The sequence below is a fragment of the Oncorhynchus keta genome, chromosome 26, assembly GCF_023373465.1.
Source record: "Oncorhynchus keta strain PuntledgeMale-10-30-2019 chromosome 26, Oket_V2, whole genome shotgun sequence".
Lineage (NCBI taxonomy): Eukaryota > Metazoa > Chordata > Actinopteri > Salmoniformes > Salmonidae > Oncorhynchus > Oncorhynchus keta.
The window spans coordinates 18277728-18298519 of record NC_068446.1 but is presented as its reverse complement, the minus strand read 5'-3'; the positions used below and the strand labels follow the sequence as shown (position 1 = coordinate 18298519).

The 20792-nt window shown below is 43.4% G+C and overlaps 3 protein-coding genes across 6 annotated transcripts in view; 2 read left to right on the top strand and 1 right to left on the bottom strand.

The window, feature by feature from the left end:
• The first annotated feature begins 26 nt into the window (after window positions 1-26).
• Window positions 27-14840, top strand: cep135 (centrosomal protein 135). Of its 4 annotated transcripts, none has more exons than XM_035737178.2 (24): window positions 27-159; window positions 649-776; window positions 891-1081; window positions 1252-1419; window positions 1597-1738; window positions 4260-4473; window positions 4671-4886; window positions 4990-5055; window positions 5248-5398; window positions 5515-5750; window positions 5906-6061; window positions 9904-10122; window positions 10342-10493; window positions 10593-10708; window positions 10828-10982; window positions 11089-11144; window positions 11274-11442; window positions 11624-11734; window positions 11941-12126; window positions 12332-12541; window positions 13349-13551; window positions 13673-13777; window positions 13910-14065; window positions 14244-14840. In XM_035737178.2, exons 2-24 carry the CDS (start codon window positions 664-666, stop codon window positions 14263-14265), a joined length of 3513 nt encoding a protein of 1170 aa, XP_035593071.2. In that variant the 5' UTR covers window positions 27-159; window positions 649-663; the 3' UTR covers window positions 14266-14840. The 4 variants fall into 4 exon arrangements, with proteins under 4 accessions (XP_035593071.2, XP_035593073.2, XP_035593070.2 ...); XM_035737180.2 differs by having other exon boundaries at window positions 27-285; window positions 12350-12541; XM_035737177.2 differs by having other exon boundaries at window positions 27-285.
• Window positions 14841-15084: 244 nt separating this feature from the next.
• chst14 (carbohydrate (N-acetylgalactosamine 4-0) sulfotransferase 14) lies at window positions 15085-18136 on the bottom strand. The gene is made up of 2 exons (XM_035737181.2): window positions 17696-18136; window positions 15085-16127 (listed from the first exon to the last, which is right to left on the bottom strand). The coding sequence occupies exons 1-2, from the start codon at window positions 17987-17989 to the stop codon at window positions 15300-15302; spliced, it is 1122 nt and encodes a 373-aa protein (XP_035593074.1). The 5' UTR covers window positions 17990-18136; the 3' UTR covers window positions 15085-15299.
• Window positions 18137-18897: 761 nt separating this feature from the next.
• Window positions 18898-20792, top strand: part of cracd (capping protein inhibiting regulator of actin dynamics) — a 28785-nt gene continuing 26890 nt past the window's right edge. Inside the window, exon 1 of the mRNA XM_035737166.2 lies at window positions 18898-19122. The gene's annotated coding sequence lies outside the window, so the exon portion shown is untranslated. The remainder of the gene's footprint in view (window positions 19123-20792) is intronic.

Here is a 20792-nt window from a genome sequence, read left to right as displayed (position 1 = left end):
TCGGCGCCATTTTCAAACTACTTTACCGCCGACAGAGAACAAGCTAGCTAGCTAGTTCAGATCAGGGCGAGTCGAACGACAGCTTTGCATTCATGAAAAATCCATGTACTGACTGACCACCATCGCAAACCTCTACAAGGTGTTCCACCTGGCACATACGTGAGAGTCTCATGCAGTCTTTTCAGCGTTGTTTGTTCGATAACTTTGTTTACAGAAGTGATGTCAACAATCACAGCTAACGTTAGCTAACTAAGTTAGCTATCTAGCAAACCGGACCGTAGATTTGTGAGTATAATTTAGCGACTAACAATTGATGAAAGTTTACTGGCAAGAATATATAAGTTAGCTATAGCAAGCTAGACTGTCAGTGAAATCCTGTTTTTCCGTTTGCCATAACTTTACCTGGCCTGAACGACTTAGCTAACGTTAGCTAGCTAGCTGCAGCTTGATAGGATGAATGAGCTGGCTAACGTTACTTGCTCTGGTGCAATAGAAGCCCGTTTCAGTTGTCAATGCACTACCAGTCCATCTTTGGCTAGTCCAATAGTATTGGCTAGCTATGTAGTCAATAAACCGTAGTCAGCAAATAAACTAGCTATAACCACAGATGGAGTTGTCTCCGAATCTTTACTATGTCTTGTTTTCTAGACTGTTGCAGCAACAATGAGCACCAATGCAGAGAGGAAGTTTATCAACCTTCGGAAACGTCTGGATCAACTGGGATACAGACAGCCTTTGGGAATCGAGACCCTGCCACTGGTGGAAAGATTGTTCAGGTAAATACATATTCACCTCTGGGACATGATAGTAAATTACCAGTTGTATAGGGAGATGTTATTGCGTCCCATGTTATAGTGAATGAGGTTTGTGTGTTTCTTCCTCTATTGCAGTGATCTGGTCCACACCACAGAAAGTCTGCGCAATGCCAAGCTCAATGCAGGGAAGACTGAGAAAGAAAGCCGTAATCTAGATGCCCTCCTTGAGCCATACAAGACGGAGAATGCCCGGCTGGTCCGGGAGAACAACGAGCTGCACCTTGGACTCCTCAAACTCGGGGAGGAGAAAGAGCGAGTAAGCAGAGGTATCAGTCCACACAATGCCACTCAGTGAAGCAGTAGTCCATTCATATATGAATCCCACTGTCCTCTCGTAACAGAAATAACTGGTCTAACCCATTCATTTTGACTCCTTCTGTTATCACTGGCAATCCATATATTTTGATTTGAAACCTGTCACTGCCCTTTGTCTCAGAGCTCAAAGCCTACATCAGAAAGCTGGACCATGAGACATCAGACCTGAAGTTCCTTAACAACCAGTATGTGCACAAGGTCCGCTCCCTGGAGAAGGACAGCAAGGCCAAGACTGAGCGCATTCAGCAGCTGCAGGAGAAGAATATGCAGGCTGTGGTGCAGACACCAGGTAGGACATAGACCCAACATCCACTGGCATCCACCTCATACTTCTATTACTCACCCACAAGTTATTCACTCAAGTTCTTAAGCTAGAGCACCACTACATGTCTTGTTTTTCTAACGTGTACATCCAGCCTCTATACAACCACACACCAGGATGTTTCCATTAATGATGATTTGGCAGGAGGGAAAAAGCACAGCATTCCTTTCAGACGTCAGCGGATGCAGATTGATGACCTTATCCCGCCCTCCTCTGGCCCCACTCAACCTGTGGCGCAGCCTGATGACCCGTACATCGCAGATCTTCTGCAGGTGGCTGATGACAGGTGGGATACTCCTTGTAGCTGTTTAATCACTTTCAAGCAATTTATTTTGTATTTATTTAAACATATTAACAATGTACAATTAAATAGTATGCTAGTGCTATTCACATCAAGATGCATCAAATGGATATTTACAATGTTTTTGTAATAACTAGGGGTGTAACAGTTCACCAAAGCCACGGTTCAGTACGTATTGTGGGTTTGGGGGTCACGATTCGCTTTCGGTACAGTGGAAAATTCAATGCCAGCCGTTACTGTAGTTAATATTTATTTATTTTAGAAAATAGAAAGTATTGGTGTTCCTGATTGTGCTCTCATCAGGTATATGGTGCCATATCAACACTTAGTATTTTCTTAAATCAATAACAACTCAATAACAACACTAAAATAATGTGCAATATGCATGTGAAATCAATATGTAAACATGATTCAGACATTGTATAGGCTTATGCTATAATGTTTTCTTACAAAGAGAAAAATATGTGCATTTGTGACTCTCATAAAGGAGGCGTGTCTGTAGCGCGGTACTTCTCATCTCCCACTCCGCGGTAATGTAATGGGGCTGTCACAAAAAAAAGTGAGAGCGAAAGAGACATTTGGAAACTACGCTCATAGTAACCATTTACTTTGCGCACGAACCACCGCCTGTTTTGGAATAAGAAGTAATGAATGCATTTACGTGTGGATGTCTTTGTTCGTTGTATGTCTTTGATGCAACCAATCAATTCTTCTATAGGAAGGGGTCGATTGGTGTAAGGCTCTGGTTGTCCACCAGAGGTCACAATGTCCTTCTTAGTTGTCCTGGCTTCAATGGGCTGTTTCCTCAGCAGCTACTTAGATACACCAATGGTTGTCTAAGATGCGATTTTTCTCCTTCACACCTCGTGTCTTTAGTCAGAGTTTGAAGCACGTTACACACGCAGCTGCAGACTGGCAGTACCCTGGTCTGGTAGGTGAGGATCTTCTTCACCTCGTGTTGGTTCACTGTTTCAACCATTTCCCACATGTAGCTAACGCTCCACGCTTTTCTGGTCTGGTAGCTGAGGTTATTTCTTTAGAGTTTCCAACCATTTCAACGTATGGACCATGGTCTCACGTCTTCTGGTATGAAATGTTCATTCTTACCCAGTCCTTTTAAGCACTCTGGTTGAAAAGGGCGGTTCCATCATGCTGACAAGCTCTCTGACCTTATTCGGGGCATGGCTAGTTGCTGTGCAAAGTATAAGCAAAAACTGATCTCGTTAGAGAACTAAAATCACATTCCTATCTTTACAAAAATAGTTTCAACCTTTTGCATATTGTCTACACCAACAATATGTGTCTACACCACGTATTGGATGGAATCTTGACATAAACAGTGCGTACACTTTCCAAGGTCTGGTCATCGTCAGCTATTTGCTAAGCTGATCTGAGGCCTTGGATCCTCAGCCAGGAGAGTCATGACACTATCGATCGTGTCCAAAGCATTAAGAACACCTTCGTAATATTGAGTTGCATTCTTTGAGGCATGGACTCTACAGGGTGTCGAAAGTGTTCCCCAGGAACGTTGGCCCATGTTGACTCCAATGCTTCCCACAGTTGTGTCAAGTTGGCTGGATGTCTTTTGGGTGGTGGACCATTCTTGATTCACATGGGAAACTGTTGAGTGTGGAAAACTCTCGCAGCGTTGCAGTTCTTGACACAAACCGGTGCGCCTGGCACCTCTATACCCTGTTCAAAGGCACTTAAATATTTTGTCTTGCCTATTCACCCTGCCTCTTCACCCTATGAATGGCACACATACACAATCAATGTTTCAATGCTTAAAAATCCATCTTTAACCTGTCTCCTCCCCTTCATCTATACTGATTTGAAGGGGATTTAACAAGTGACATCAATAAGGGATCATAGCTTTCACCTGTATTCACCTGGTCAGTCTGAAAAAGCAGATCTTAGTGTGTGTGTACATACATACAGTGCATTCGGAAAATATTCAGACCCCTTGACTTTTTCCACATTTTGTTACGTTACAGCCTTATTCTAAAATGGATTACACACACCCGTCCAGCTCTTGAAAGAGTCTTGGTGGTTCCAAACTTTTCTATTTAAGAATGATGGAGGCCACTGTTCTTGGGGACCTTCAATGCTGCAGACAATTCCTTTAATCTCATGGCTTGGTTTTTGCTCTGACATGAACTGTCAACTTATATAGACAGGTGTGTGCCTTTCCAAATCATGTCCAATCAATTGAATTTACCACAGGTGGATTCCAATCAAGTTGTAGAAACATCTCAAGGATGATCAATTGAAACAGGATGCACCTGAGCTCAATTTCGAGGCTCATAGCAAAGGGTCTGAATACTTATGTAAATAAGGTATTTCTGTTTTTATATTTTTCGCTTTGTCATTATGGGGTATTGTGTGTAGATTGAGGATATATATTTCTTAATCCATTTTAGAATATCTATCTATATACCCCCCCAGTCCAATACAATATGTGTACCATTACAGTCCTAGTAATAACTTGTGATTAATTTTACCCTAGGATCCAGGAGCTGCAGCAGGATGTAACCAAACTGAAATTAGACCTTGAAAGAGCTCAGGGCGGTATCAAACACCTGCACATACAGGTTGAGGAGCGAGAAAAAGAGATTGAGCGTCTTAGTCGAGCACTTGATGGAGGGCGTCCTTATGATGTCATCTCCCTAGAGGCTCAGACCATCAGCAATGAGAAACTGATTGCCCACCTTAACCTGCAGGTAAGAACTGAAACCTGACCCACTTCACACAATGGGTATTACCCACACATTGAATTGATCTCCGCAACCTACCCTCAAATTGAAACTGACCACAAATAACTTACTTGTTTCTGTCAACACCAACAACCATTAACTCCGGCTTGCCAAAGTCCTTTGAGCACTTACCACACATTGACCTCTCGGTGTCGTGTTCCCAGATCGAGTACCTGCAGGAGACTAACAGGACTCTGGAGCAGAAGGTTCAGGGGCTGCAGCAGAGGAAGCAGGATGCATCCACCGAGGTGGCGGACCTCAGTGCCAAGAACCAGGAGTTGTGTCAGGAGCTCACCCACATAGACCACCTGGCCAAGCAGCTGGAGAAGGACAAGGACCTGGTGCTGGAGACTGCTGACCTGGAACTACAGGAGGCCAAGGTGAGAAAGGAGGAAGATGATAAATGGGAACAGGAGGAGTACTGTATAAAGACAGACAGAGGGTTCAATTTGAGGAAAATCTGTGGCCTGTTTTTCTCCTCAGAAAGAAATCCAAAAGCAACACCGAGCCTTGGAGGACTTGGAAGATGTAATCACAAAGTTAAGAAGGGTATGACTTTTTATTTATTTATTGGGCTTATAAAGGCTTGTAGCCTTCACGTTCCTGTTAAAACTTAACGTCTCAATGACTAGAGAATGTCTATCTGTTACAGTACCACATCAGATAGTTGTTAAAGGGAAACTTGAATCTGTGCAGCATTTTACTCACAATATCATAGTTGTATCTGACTGGATGTTTTAGGACCACGCTGAGGGAGACTACGAGAAGGACCGTCTGAGGAACCAGCTGGGGGAGCTCGGGGAGCAGAATGAGAAGATGGAGGGACTGATGAACTTCCTGGAGGAAGAGAAGAGGAGGCTTCAGGACAAACTAGAGAAAATGACTGATGCTGGTGAGTAGCAGTGTTTTTCTCCTGTCTCACTGGAACTTTGGGACTCAAATGTCTCTCATTGATTATAGTTGGCCTGAGCTGGCCTAAGCCCAACTGACTCTGGTTGCTGTATCTAGATAAAGAGCTGGTGCTTGAGCTGGAGAGCATGAGGTCTAAACACGGTGTGTGTGGGAAGGACCGCTCCCCATCTCGCCTGGACGCATTTGTCAGGAGCCTGGAAGAGGAGCGAGACTATTACCGACAGGAGGCTGAGCGCTACCGCAGGGCCAGGGGACCAGGCGTCATGGACCACACCAACACCCGCAGCAGCCCAGGCAGGAGCCCCAGGGGGAGAACAGGCTGGCATGGCAGGGTGAAGGAGCCAGCCATTTATACTAATGCAAAGAATACATAGTTATGTTCTTATTTACTGTATATACGTACATAAACTCATGGTACTAGTAAGCCTCTTATATCATTATTTTGTTTGCATGTATGGTAAATCATTTATTTTTCTGTGTTATTTAGGGGGACAATGTTGATTTGGAGCTCTCCCGGACAGTGAAGGAGAGAGATGAGCTCCAGGCTGTACTGCTGGGTTTTGAGAGACACATGGAGGACATCCAAACCAACGTCAAGGCCCTTACTGCTGAGCGGGACCAGCTTAGTTTACAGTGCAAAAAGGTGAGACAGGCCAGGACATGGCATATCAAATGAAAAAGATTGTTTCAGTGTAGTACCAAACATTTAAAGTCTAAACATACCTATCAATTCAGGTGTCAAATGTACTTCTTACACCCTCCTCCGTTGGATCAGTATTTAAAAGCCAGTGTCTATGACGGGGGCACTCAAGTACTACTACTGTCCGGTCACACACATTTCCTAGATGGCAAAGGTCTGGATGGATATTGTCATATAATAATAATCATGTTTATCGGTATAGTAACAAACTCCAACCTCGCAACCCCAAACTGTTCACACCCCTCTTGTTGGCGAAGAGAATTTTGTTTTAAAGCTAATTTCCTGCAATCTACACTTTTTCTCACCAATTTCCCCAACATGAGAACATATGAAAGCTGGTGGTTCAATATTCCCAGTTAACCTCTCTAGGGTAGGTGAGACGCTAACGTCCCACCAGGCCAACATCCGGTGAAACTGCAGAGCGGTAACATTCTAAATACACCATTTGTTATCGTAAACATTCTTGTAAATACATGGATTTTACATAATAATAATAATAATAATAATATATGCCATTTAGCAGACGCTTTTATCCAAAGCGACTTACAGTCATGTGTGCATACATTCTACGTATGGGTGGTCCCGGGAATCGAACCCACTAAAAGATGAGCATCTTATTAATCCAGTCACTGTGTCAGATTTCCTAAAGGCTTTACTGCGAAAGCAAACCATGCTATTTTCTGAGGACAGCTCCCCGCACACACAAGTATTACTAGTATTTTCCAACCAAGCATTAGCGTCACGAAAGTCAGAAATAACAATAAAATAAATTGCTTACCTTTGAAGATCTTCCTCTGGTGGCAATGCCAAGTGTCCAAACTACACAGTGAATGTTTGTTTTGTTTGATGACATCCATTTTTATAGCCTAACACGAAACATTTGTAAACCGCTTGCGTCGTGATTTCCGTCTCATTCAACTTTGGACGAAGCGTTCGTGGTAATTACACACACTAAATAAATGTTTATCCAGTCATGGTTGGTTTCATTGCAATCCTCTAGTTGTTACTAACACAACCATACGTGATGGTTCTTTTCCCGGGATGTATTGACCGATTTGAAGACACCAATCAATGACCTCATTGCGCACCAATGGTAGGACCGGTCTATTGTTGATTGACTGTATTTTGGCCCAATGACCACGGATCATCTTGAAATCTAGCTTGGAAGATAGCCAATGAGTTGAGGTAAACGGCAATATGTAATGGTTATACGTTCGAAGACCAGCCTTTGTAAAAGAGTTTCATTCGCCATTGCAAATCCTACTTGACGGAGCCACAAGTGTTACGCATAGCAGTACATAGTCAATTGCATTTTCAGCAAGTTTATATATTTAAATTATGGCGAATAAATCAGGAAAAGCTAAAACAAAGTCTAGGTATACAGATTTAACCCAAATTATAGAGGAAATTGATAGAGAAAGCGAGACCGAGTAAATAGTTAGCCTTGTTATTTAAAAAAAATAATAATAATAATAATAATAATAATTTTATATGTACTTTTTGGTGTGTGTTAGAATAGCATTTATGTATTTTGTATATAGTTATTACCTTCAAAATGTATCGCTGTACCAATTCGGCCACTTGGGTACATTTATATGGGACACCTGGGTGACTTCATGCTCAATGTCATGTAGCTCGCTCATTTTTTAAGTTATCTGTCTAAAACTTTGCTCGGCTATTGTTGCCATCTTATGTTGGGGTGGCAGGGTAGCCCCTAAAGGTTGCAAAGGTTGCAAGTTCAAATCCCCGAGCAGACAAGGTACAAATCTGTCGTTCTGCCCCTGAACATGCAGTTAACCCACAGTTCCTAGGCCGTCATTGAAAATAAGAATTAGTTCTTAACTGACTTGCCTAGTTAAATAAAGGTGAAAAAAACATGTTTTAAAAAAGTTCTTAATTAAAATCATCCCCAGCATCCTATCTATATGTTTGGCTGTTCTTGGTCATTTGAAATATGATGCCGCAACAATAAAGAACAGAAAACATATGTTTATTTCCTTGTATTTTCTTCTACCAGATCTATTGTGTTATATTCTCCTACATTCAATTCACATTTCCACAAAATTCAGAGTGTTTCCTTTCAAATGATACCAAGAATATGCATATCCTTGCTTCTGGGCCTGAGCTACAGGCAGTTAGATTAGGGTATGTCTTTAGGTGGAAATTGAGAAGAAGGGGGTACCCCAAAGAAGTTAAGAAGTTTTGGGTTGTAGTTAATTATAGGAATTATGCATTGACTATTTCTCTCTATCATTTGTATTTCATATACCTTTGACTATTGGATGTTCTTATAGGCACTTTAGTATTGCCAGCCTAATCTCGGGAGTTGATAGGCTTGAAGTCATAAACAGCGCTGTGCCTCAAGCATTGCTAAGAGCTGCTGGCAAACGCAGTAAAGTGCTGTTTGAATTAATGCTTACGAGGCTGCTGCGGCCTACCACCGCTCAGTCAGACTGCTCTATCAAATCATAGACTTAATTATAATATAATAAACACACAGAAATACGAGCCTTTGGTCATTAATACGGTAAAATCCGGAAACTATCATTTCGAAAACAAAAATGTTTATTCTTTCATTGAAATCCGGAACCGTTCCATATTTTATCTAACGGGTGACATCCCTAAGTCTAAATATTGCTGTTACATTGCACAAACTTCAATGTTATGTCATAATTATGTAAAATTCTGGCAAATTAGTTCGCAGTTCGCAACGAGCCAGGGCGGCCCAAACTGTTGGATATACCCTGACTCTGCTTGCACTGAACGTAAGAGAAGTGACACAATTTCCCTAGTTAATATTGCCTGCTAACATGAATTTCTTTAACTAAATATACTTATGTGTATTGATTTTAATAAAGGCATTGATGTTTATGGTTAGGTACAGTTGAAGTCGGAAGTTTACATACACTTAGGTTGGAGTCATTAACTCGTTTTTCAACCACTCCACAAATTTCTTGTTAACAAACTATAGTTTTGGCAAGTCGGTTAGTACATCTACTTTGTGCATGGCACAAGTAATTTTTCCAACAATTGTTTACACACAGATTATTTCAATTAATCACAATTCCAGTTGGGTCAGAAGTGTACATACACTAAGTTGACTGTGCCTTTAAACAGCTTGGGAAATTCCAGAAAATGATGTCATGGCTTTAGAAGCTTCTGAAAATGTGTGGGCAGAACTGCAAAAGCATGTGCGAGCAAGGAGGCCTACAAACCTGACTCAGTGATGATCCTAACTGACCTAAGACAGGGAATTTTTACTAGGATTAAATGTCAGGAATAGTTCAACTGAGTTTAAATGTATTTGGCTAAGGTGTATGGAAACTTCTGACTTCAACTGCACATTTGTGCAACGATTGTGCTTTTTTCGCCAATGCGCTTTTGTTAAATCATCACCCGTTTGGCGATGTTGAAGTAGGCTGTGATTTGATGATAAATGAGCAGGCACCGCATTGATTATATGCAACGCAGGACAAGCTAGTTAAACTAGTAATGTCATCAACCATGTGTTATTAACTAGTGATTATGTGAAGATTGATTGTTTTTTATAAGATAAATTTAATGCTAGCTTGCAACTTACCTTAGCTCCTTGCAGCCACAAGGTCCTTTTGACGATGCACTCATGGTCAGCCTGCCACGCAGTTTCCTTGTGGATTGCAATGTAATCGGCCATAATCTGCAGCCAAAAAGGCAGATTACCGTTTTATGAAAACCTGAAATCGGCCCTAATTAATCAGCCATGCCGATTAATCGGTCGACCTTTAATATCTATGTCTTTACTGTAGGTTCAGGAGGAGCTGAGGCAGGTCCGTACAGGATCAGAGCTGTCCACAGAGGTCCTGAGGCTGAAGGAGGAGAGGGAGCAGGCTGATGCTGTCCTACAAAGGATCACCTCCGAGAGGGACACACTCCGAGAGAGACTAAAAGTTGCCCAGACCTGTGCTCTCACAGACCGAGAGGAAGAGGAGCGGAGGATCCTGAACCTGGAAAACACCATCAAGACTGTGAGACTGATCAACTTCTCACCAAATCAAAGCCAAATGATCCTGTCGCAGCTGATCATATTACTTTTTGTAGATAGAACACCGTACACAGATTTTACAACCACCGTGTACTGCGCTGTCAATCATGTCTGCCTCAGCTATTATTACCACCTCAGCTGATCTTACATGCATGATGTACCAGGAGTAGAGTGTGTTATGGTGTGTGTTTTTGGTCCCCAGTTGGAGAGGGAGCGTCTGGACCTGCGGTCTCAGGTGTCAGTGCTGAAGGATGGCAGGGTGGCTATAGAGGAGGAGCTGAAGGCTCGCTCCACTGCCCTGGTCCACACTGCAGAGGAGACGGCCCAGCAGAGAGCTGAGTCCAGCGCACTACGGTACTGTCTGTCGGTGTCCGTCTGTCTTTCTTTGTGTGGATGTGATGTCATTTATGTAATGTAGTGATGGGAAATGGCTAATTCCCGCTCTATGTTCAGGCTGTTGCAGGAGCAGATGGAACAGTCTCTGTTTGACACACAACACAGGCTCTCTGTGAAGACCAACGAGCTCCATGCTGCCCACCAGCAGATGGAGAAACTGGAGGAGAAAATAGGTGAGGGGTTTGTGGATGCAGGGGTTAGTTAGACCTAGATATCTTACATACTGTTTCCCTTTGTTTATTCTGAGATGCTTTTAAAAATATTTTTTTAAATAAATAAATAATTCCATCAGCTGAGCTGAGTCGCCATGGCTCCACCCAGAGAGACGGAGTTACTGTGCTCCAGAAGACTGTCTCTGCTCTGGACAGGGAGAAGGATGCTCTGCAGGATGACGTGGACCAGAAGACTGAGAGCCTGGCCCTGCTGCAGGACGAGCTGTCCAGGAAGGTAGGGCACTAGATACCAGTGACTGGCCTGTACATGTTAGAGGGACTAGAACTATAGGAGTAGGCAGTCCTGCAGAGTGAGCACTGTTCCGTCTCTCGTTCTGCAGGAGAAGACACTGGAGGAAGTTAGACTTACTGTTAAAGACATGGAGAACTCCCTAGAGTAAGTGTACACTCTTCTTGTGTGTTTTGAGTTGTCTGTTCGTGTATTTGTGTGAGAGGCATGTCTACCGAATATATGTGTGTGTGTGTGGCGAGCGAGTGGATCAGTGATATTGTGTTGTACCTGCAGTCAGCTGAAGGGGGCACTGAGCAGCCGTGAGCGGGAGATAGCCAGTCTACGCAGACAACTTGACTCTGCCCAGGAGGAGCTGTCTGGAGTGGGGAGAGACCGAGAGATCGCCCTGCGAGAGAACCGAAGACTACAGGATGACTTAGCCACTATGACCAGGGAGAACCAGGTACAGAGCACAGTTGGATAACGGAGCTTTTGTGAACAGAACAAAACTCTTGTCACCCACAATAGACGTATCTAACTTGGGGGCACGTTTACCCTACAAGTTATTTAATTTAATTGGGATGCCAACATTTCATACATACTCCGTTTTCATGGGTCTCATTTGCACGTGTTTGTGTGTCCAGGCTGTGCATGCCGAGATGGAAGAGGCCTTGCATGAGAAAGACGAGCTGAAGATGAGAGTTCACTCGTACATCTCAGAAGTGGCCAGGATAGAGAATATAATGCTTGCGAAGGTAAGCAGGAACACTCTACACAGCAGTAGTATATTCACACTAGATGTTTCCCTCAAAGGGATTGTATTCTAGTGTAGATATTACAATTGGATTATGATGTATCTACTGGAATTGATAATGGCTGTTTTCCAGTGTTTAGCCATCCTCCAGTTGCTATGGAGTCCTTCCAATAGTTTTTAACTGATTTAAATAATGTTGTCTTCCAGGAGAAGGAGAACAGGGAGATGCTGGAGCGGTTCCGGATGGCCCATGGGGAGTCAGAGGACCGGGAGCTGAAGCTGCAGCACGCTGAGGGCCTCAACAACTCCATCCGCCTGGAGCTGCTCTCTTCAGACACAGAGAGACGACACCTCAGAGAGACTGTGGGACATCAGGAGAGAGAGATCCAGGAGGTGAGACTGGGGGAGGGGGGCAAATGTGGGTGGAGAAAAATGCTGTAGATAAAGCTTAAAATGGGTAGAGTTTGAGTTTTGTTTAAAATGTCCAATAGCTTATGATATCTGTTCTTGCCTACCTCTACCCAATATCTACTGTACTGAATTCACTTGCATTGTTGCAATTGGTGATGAGGATGCCTGCTCTGTCCCAACCTTATAGCACATGAATGCCCTGCAGGCATACGAGGCCCAGGTGTCGTCCCTGGCCCGGGGCATGTCCCGGCTGGAGGAGGAGCTGCAGGCGGCCCGGGGGGAGAAGACTGTCCTGCTGTCTGACCTGACCTCTGTCAGGGAGCTCTGTGTCAAACTAGACTCAAGCAAAGAGCTCAGCACCCGCCAGCTCACCTCCAAGAGCATGGAGCTGGAGAGGGTGAGCAAACTGACTGCATCTCAGTCCTCCACCCTTTTCTTTTCCCTTCATGAATTTAGCAATGGTGGAAATGTACACTGTGTGTGTGTGTGTGTGTGTGTGTGTGTGTGTGTGTGTGTGTGTGTGTGTGTGTGTGTGTGTGTGTGTGTGTGTGTGTGTGTGTGTGTGTGTGTGTGTGTGTGTTTAAATATAAACACACACGTGTGTGGTGTACATTTCCACCATTGCTAAATATATATATATATAATATATATAAAATTGTTTTTTTACTCAGCAAATATGGACTTGGTATTTTACCAAATAGGGTTATCTTTAGTATACCACCCCCTGAACTTGTCACAATACAACTGATTGGCTGAAATGCATTAAGAAGGAAAGAAATTCCATAAATGTACTTTTAACAAGGCACAGCTGTTAATTGAAAATATTTCCAGGTGACTACCTCATGAAGCTGATTGAGAGAATGCCAAGAGTGTGCAAAGCTGTCATCAGTGTGGCTACTTTGAAGAATCTAAAATATATTTTTGATTTTTCAAACACTTTTTTCGTTACTACTTGAGTCCATATGTGTTATTTCATAGTTTTGATGTCTTCACTATTATTCTACAATGTTGAACATAGTAAAAATAAAGAACCCTGGAACTTTTGACTACACACACACACACACAATGCATGTACCAATAAGTTGCGATACAGGCCTTACAGGCTAAATGCAGGAACCTCAGCTATAAGAAAATGTGCCCTGTCTGTGTAGTGTCGACTCTGCCTTTCATTATGTCTGTTTATGAGCTTGTGCTGCTCTCGTAGATGACAGGAGAGCTGGAGGACGTGCGCTCGGAGGCAGAGCTGATGAAGAAGCAGCTGGCCAGTGAGAGGCTGACTGTCCGTAACCTAGAGACACTTCTCTCCTCCAATCGGCAGAAGGAGTTCCACACTCATTTGAGCGCCAGCGAGAGGGAGTCTGAGCTGAAGGTTCTGCGGGACAGACTCGCCCTAGCTGACAGCAAAACGTAAGAGAAGGTCCTAAAGAATCCTCGAGCCAACGAATGTACTTCTTCACAGACCCACTGATTACACACAATCTTGAGTCTTACTGATTTAATAAAGATAAGTTACTGCGTGTGTGTGCAGGGCAGGGCATGCCAGGGAGGTTTCACTACTCCGAGGGAAAGTCTCTCAGCTGCAGACAGAGATGGACGTGCTGAAGAGACAGCTGACCACTGAGCGCTTTGAGCGGTGAGCTGAATGACTCGATGTGCCCAGCTTATCAGTCACCTACCTCAATAATCCAAATGTTTGTTTGCGTGTAATTGAAAAGGCTGAGAGCTACTATCTGTCCCTCATGCCCTTGTTGTCTCTCTACCTCAGTGAGAGGGCTGTGCAGGAGATGCGCAGGCAAGGTATGTCTTTCTCCTCACTGCGGAGCTCCTCCCCCCTGAGCAGATCTCTGAGTCCCCGTCCCCCCTCCCCGGAACGGTCCATCCTGCGAACTCCAGAGCGCTCGACCGACCGGTCACCAGAGAAGTGAGTTACACTCACAATACTACGTACGTGCTTGCACAGACACATCACACCACTTCCTACTTTCATATCCATTCTGCAATCACTGCGATCCCCTAGCATCTATAAAACAGACTTTTTATAGATCACACTGATTTGTATTCAAGCCTGTAATTGATGCGACTTCCCTTTTCCTCCACAGAATTGTGAGCTTTAAGGAGTAGAGACACCCGACAGACAGGGAAATGAAGGAGCTGGAGTGAGTGCGTGAGAAGCCTGTAAGGGTATCAGTTTGGACGCATCACACAAACGATTCACACACAACTTAGCAACTCTTGGGTCCAACAAAAATGCTTCTAATGGTCTAAAATGCCACCGTCCTTCTCTATGAAGGATGCAATAACTTGGATCAAAGTTGAAATCATGCCGTCCTCTCACTAAAGATAATTCCAGTGCCAATTGTTTGAAGAATTTGATTGTCTATATTATGTTTCTCCATGGAAAAAAATAGACTAATTGAGCTACTAATAGTATTGTCAAATTGAAGTGTACCTTGGAGGTACTGTACATTTTCTGCTTATACTTGGGAGATCCATAGGTGATTGGACTGAGATACTTTTACCAAATGTATTTATATAAGAAACTGGACGTGGTTAGTAGACCACTGATAGGAGAATAGGTCATTAGTTCAGCTTTGTGTTCTGTGGTATTTTTTACATGTTTAATGTTACATATTATTCCCATTATGCCTAAATTAATAACTTATTCATTCAAATAAAGTTTTGTACAAACAAATTCACTGCACTCGTCTGTACCTAACAGAGACAACACAACAGCCTTTAAATGACCCATAAGAGATTTCCATAAAAGTGTAGAGGAAAATGTATTTACAAAATACAAATGTGTTATTGGGGCTGTAATACTTTGTTGGGTCATTGTTTGGTTGAAGCCCAAATGGAGTGCACAGTAATTAGAGCAATTGGACAGTAACAGTTTAATGTCTTAATTGATTTGATTCAGTAACATCCTCTTTCCTTCTAAAATACAATTCCTGTTGAGTTTTAGTGGTTTTATGCATATACTCAAACACACAATTCATATTTCCCAATGCTGTAACATTGTGCAACAATGTAAAAAGTAACATATCAAAATACTGCTTGTTCCCTCAGAATAATACAAAATAAAAAAAGACATGGCAAATGTGTAACAAGATGCTGTAGAAAAATAATATTTCCAAGTATAAAATACCATCTTGCAGTTAATGTCTGCAGTACTCAGTGGTTGTGTTGGGGAAGGGGTAAGTAAACAGGGAAAAGTCTAGAATATACTTGGGCAGGAGTTCCCTGAGAAGCTTCTGAGGCAGACTGCATAGGTAATAGTGCAGCGTCTCCTTGGTGACAGGCTTGTACCACGTCTGTCGCTCAGGGAAGTGGACGTGTGGAGGTGCACTAATACGCTGTAGCACATAGTCCGCATCACTCTCCAGATGCTCATAGGAGCCAATGAAGTCATAGGACACGGCACATGGCTGACACAGGTTGTAGATGGGCATCCAGTGCTCATTCATGCGGTCCACATCCTCATCCAGCAGGTAGCGCACAAACTCCGCAAAAGTCACATCATCCCCAGCCACTGCTGTATCCTTGGCATGGCCCTTTCTGTAGCGCCTGATGATCTCGGCACCGTACTTCTCCTGGTAGGCCTTGATCTCCCCGAACTTGTTCCTGTAAGCGGAGAGAAGGCGCTCCATAGGTTCCCTGACAAACATGAACTTGAAGTAGTGTTTCAGCCTATAGCGGATCTCCTCAGGCTTCAGGGAGGACAGGAAGAGCAGGTCACTCTTGTGGTTCATCTTGATGTTGACGTCCACGTTCTCTAGAGCCCCACTCAGGACCTTCAGAACCCTCTTCCAGTTGGAGCAGGCCACCTTGGGGACGTAGCAGTAGAGGAAGCGGTGCTCGTCGTTCACCAGGATGTGCTGCAGCAGGGTTTTCCTCTGCAGGGGGCTCAGGGACCACACATTGTGAGGCATGTTCTTCTGACCACACATGGTCCGGATGGTGCGGTTACGGATCTCCTGGAGAATCTGAATGGGGTTTGGGGGAGATGTAAAAGAAAAAAGAAATTTTAAAACTAAACTCAGCAAAAAAAGAAACATCCCTTTTTCAGGACCATGTCTTTCAAAGATAATTCGTAAAAATCCAAATAACTTCACAGATCTTCATTGTAAAGGGTTTAAACACTGTTTCCCCTGCTTGTTCAATGAACCATAAACAATTCATGAACATGCACCTGTACCACCGCTAACTAAGCTAGCCGTTTCACATCCGTTACACTCACCCCCCTTTTACATTTACATTACATTTAAGTCATTTAGCAGACGCTCTTATCCAGAGCGACTTACAAACTTTTGACCTCCTTTTCCGCAGCAACCAGTGATCCGGGTCAACAGCATTAATGTAACAGTATAACTTTAGACCGTCCCCTCGCCCATACCCGGACGCGAACCAGGAACCCTCTGCACACATCAACAACAGTCACCCCGCGAAGCATCATTACCCATCGCTCCACAACAGCCGCGGCCCTTGCAGAACAAGGGGAACTACTACTTCACGGTCTCAGAGCAAGTGATGTCACCGATTGAAACGCTATTTAGCGCGTACCACCGCTAACTAAGCTAGCCGTTTCACATCCGTTACACAGGCAATCTCAACGCTATGTGTTACAGGGAAGACATCTTCCTCATGTGGTACCCATCCTGCAGGCTCATCCTGACATGACCCTCCAGCATGAGAATGCCACCAGCCATACTGCTCATTCTGTGCATGATTTCCTGCAAGACCGGAATGTCAGTGTTCTGCCATGGCCAGCAAAGAGCCCGGATCTCAATCCCATTGAGCACGTCTGGGACCTGTTGGATCGGAGGCTGGGGGCTAGGGCCATTCTCCCCCAGAAATGTCCGGGAACTTTCAGGTGCCTTGGTGGAAGAGTGGGGTAACATCTCGCAGCAAGAACTGGCTGGCAAATTTGGTGCAGTCCATGAGGAGGAGATACACTGCAGTACTTAATGCAGCTGGTGGCCACACCAGATACTGACTCAGGGTTACTTTTGATTTTGAAACTTGTTCAGTTTGTCCCCCAAATATTTCAGTTTGCTGAAAATAAACACAGTTGACAGTGAGAGGATGTTTCTTTTTGTTTGCTGAGTTCATGTAAGACATTTAAGATAATGGTACAATATCACTCGTGTCAATCTAATACCTACACAACATGTTATGATATGCATTCCATCAGAGTAGACCACTAAGATAATGGAAATTATATAGCAAATGCTTCCCATTAAATGTTCATGGGCAAACGGCACTTGATTTCTATTAAATATCTGTAGTGCTCAAGCAAGGCCTAACATTTCATCACGAGATGGCATCATGTACTTTTATATAAATAAAATTACTTTGAAGTTATAGCCTACATTATTTGTTTACACAAAGTGTCCTGTGACAAAAACATTAATGGAGTAATAAGTCCTTTAGTTATTTGGTTATGAATACATTTGTCGGCCTAAGGTATTTTAACGTCATATTCTTCCAAAACATGTCCAGCCAAATCGAGAGGTGGGCCACTGGGAATCTACACACCGTGGCTTCAATTTACCTGCGATTCTGCGTCCACAGCTGGATCGAGATTTCGGGCTTGTCTGAGGTAGCCTGACCTCTTGCTGTATCCCAGAGGTGGTGGTGTCTCCATACTATTCAGCATTCCTTTCTCTATCATGAGCAGAAGGCCCCCGGACGCCACGATCACAGCGAACGTCAGCACCGATGGCAAGACAGCAGAGCTGCGGCGTAAAGAGCCGGAATGCACTGTTTTTCTGAAGTTTATCACGGACCCGCTCCTGGCCCCTCCAGGCTTTTTCAGTCCGAAATCTTGGTTTCGCGGAGGCATCATCGATCTCTGAATGATGTCCGTTGGATATGTGATATATTGTTTTTATGAGGAGAAAAAAAGTGTGTAAACTACCACGTACACATAATATCGTATTCTCAGTAAGTAGGCTGCTACTACCAAAAATATTCCTGTTCCTGTAAAAAGAAGAAAGCGTCAGTGGGGATTGTGGGAACTGTAGTTGTGGAGTATATTTTGTCCCGCTGGGTTTGGGAGGGAGCAGGGAAGGACTTTACGAATCCTATGCCGACTCCTACTGGAAGTCCAGCCTACCTACAGTTGTAACTAGTTTTCAGTTTATGACTGCGTTATGAATGTCTGTCTTTCCAACAGCAGTTTTGCACATTGATCTGATAAAGAAGTAACATTTTTGTATTATTTTAGGCGTATTTTTTTAGGGTGGTGCTAAATCATTGGAATCGTCTCCAACTATGGAGGCCTTTATGCTTCGTGAATTGTGGAAGCACCCACTTATTGGTCATTTTGCAAGGGCTGGCTCAAGATGCACAAAGAAGCCAGTCTTGCCCCACAGCCAACGAACAATAACGGTGTCACGTATGTCCTCCATATATAAATACAGAGAGAGCGCATATTCGTCACATCAAATTTTAGCCCAATTGAAGTGAGATTTTCTATACTAATATAGTAATCATTTTCAGACAAAATGTGATAGGCCACTTCACTGTGACAGACCGTGAAGACTGTCAATGACAAACAAGCACCTCCACTCCGAATCAAATCAAAGACATATACTATGCCTATCCAGACATTATTTATACTAGATCAATAGCCAAAGCTATTGTGTGAACATATACTATATAGGCCTAGGCTAGGCAACGATTTTTAACAAACAGGAGGGTGGCATCGTAGCCTTGAGGAAGGAGATCGCTTGTGGACGTTGGGTGATTCTTGTGCCAAGCGCAGCCTCCGCCAGCCACACCCTCACGTGCGTGCAACTGTGCGGGACTCTATTTCTCACCAGAGCGGTCTGTACGCTTGGCCATGCGTGCTTGTCTGTCGCGAGCACCCGCAGCATCAGCAACACAAAGAGGGTCGATGAGCTGTTAGATTGGAGATACAAGGCGCCGCCGGCAACTTCAAGGCCGATTTGCGGGGGAAACGAGATCACTTATAAGGTGGTGGAGCTTGTTCTTTATTCTGGCATATTTTCTTTGTCATAAATGGTGTCTTTATTTTTCAATAGTCTGCTGACCTTGTCACAGCCTCTCGTTTTCATTGACCTGCTGACGATTGCTCCATCCTTTACAGATGTGTTTGTGTGCTGGAAATGGACAATGTTGTTTTATTTCATTATAAATGCGTGAACATATTTGGCATGGCTCGAATTGCGCCGATAATTGGCTGTGTGTCATTTTCATTATCATATTTTCGATGATTGCATCAATTGGATGTTCATCCTACAGCTTTCGTTTGTTGGCTACTGTCTCAATATACAGTTGGCATATTTGTGATAACATATTACATAAAAGATAGATGCTTTGTGCTCCATATCATGCTTACATGCGCCTTCTTATAGCAATGTATATATAACCAAGAATGCAGCGCCTCTGTTATAGTGAAAATCTTTACTATGTTGCCGACCCCCCACGGTCTCTTGGGTCCATCCCTGCATCACTTCCATGACGTAGGGCCTACCTGTGACATTTCTTATTTTGCCATGGACCCGAGAGATGCCATTATGCATTTCACGCACTATTGTTTCGATCCTTATCCCCATATATTAGATGGAATGTATAAAACAGAAATCATTGTCTCAAACGTTGTAACAACGGATCTGTGGTGTTTCAGTCAAAGATGTTGGCCTCGTTCTTCAATGCAGCATTTACCGTTGTGTATTGCAATTTTCCTTCGATTTTAGTCCATGAATTTAGCCGGAAATTAACATTCAGGTTTATTATCTCTAGTAAAGATACCGTTGGCTGATGCTGCGTTGTCTACATATCAGGTATGGTTGGCTTCTTTCGAGTATCTCATTAGCTTACTCATTGCAGAATGAGCAATAAGAAGATCCAGTAAAGCCCCATGCCTTGATGTGTAGACGTTTTTTTTTTTTTTTTAACTGCCCAGACTTGTTTGTCTCCCAGATGGGGAGCATTGTTGACAATAGACCTCTGAGAGTGTTTACATATCTCATAGCTCATACATCTAACCCTAAATGAGCTCCGAGTGCCTACTTCCATGTCTTAAATGAGACCAAAGTGGTTTGGCAAAAATAATCATATCCCTGCTTAAAGTCTATGGATGTATATGGTTGGGTAGGTGATACGTGGGCACATAGACAGATGGATGCTCCTTCCCTACTGTAGCACTGAATGTTTGGAGTCATCAAAATGAGTTGCTGCATTTTGTAGCCCTGTAGTCTGTACTCTACCCTTTGCAGTGGGAACTAGAGAAACAATTTCCCAAAGCGTCACTTTCGCTGTCAATAATTCATGGGGCAGGGGATACATTTTTTATTTTTTTAGAAAGAACATAAAATACTGCATTGGTATTTGGTACCTTGCCACGGTGTAAGGTCCTCCGCTTTTGACAAGTTTTTGTGGTTTCTCAGATACAGTAGCTTAGTCAAGTCGTCTCTTGCTATAGACAGAAATCAAATCCGTGGTCAAAACCATAGCGTATTGGTATGTTGTTTGTTTATACATTTGGCTTTGCCATATAAACAGTGTGTGCTCCCTGTAATCTATGGGGAGAGAGATTACATGTAGCAACAAGTATTGTTGATATACTGTAAGAAATTACAAATGGAAATGTGCTCAAACAGCATCTTTTTTTGGGAGGATGA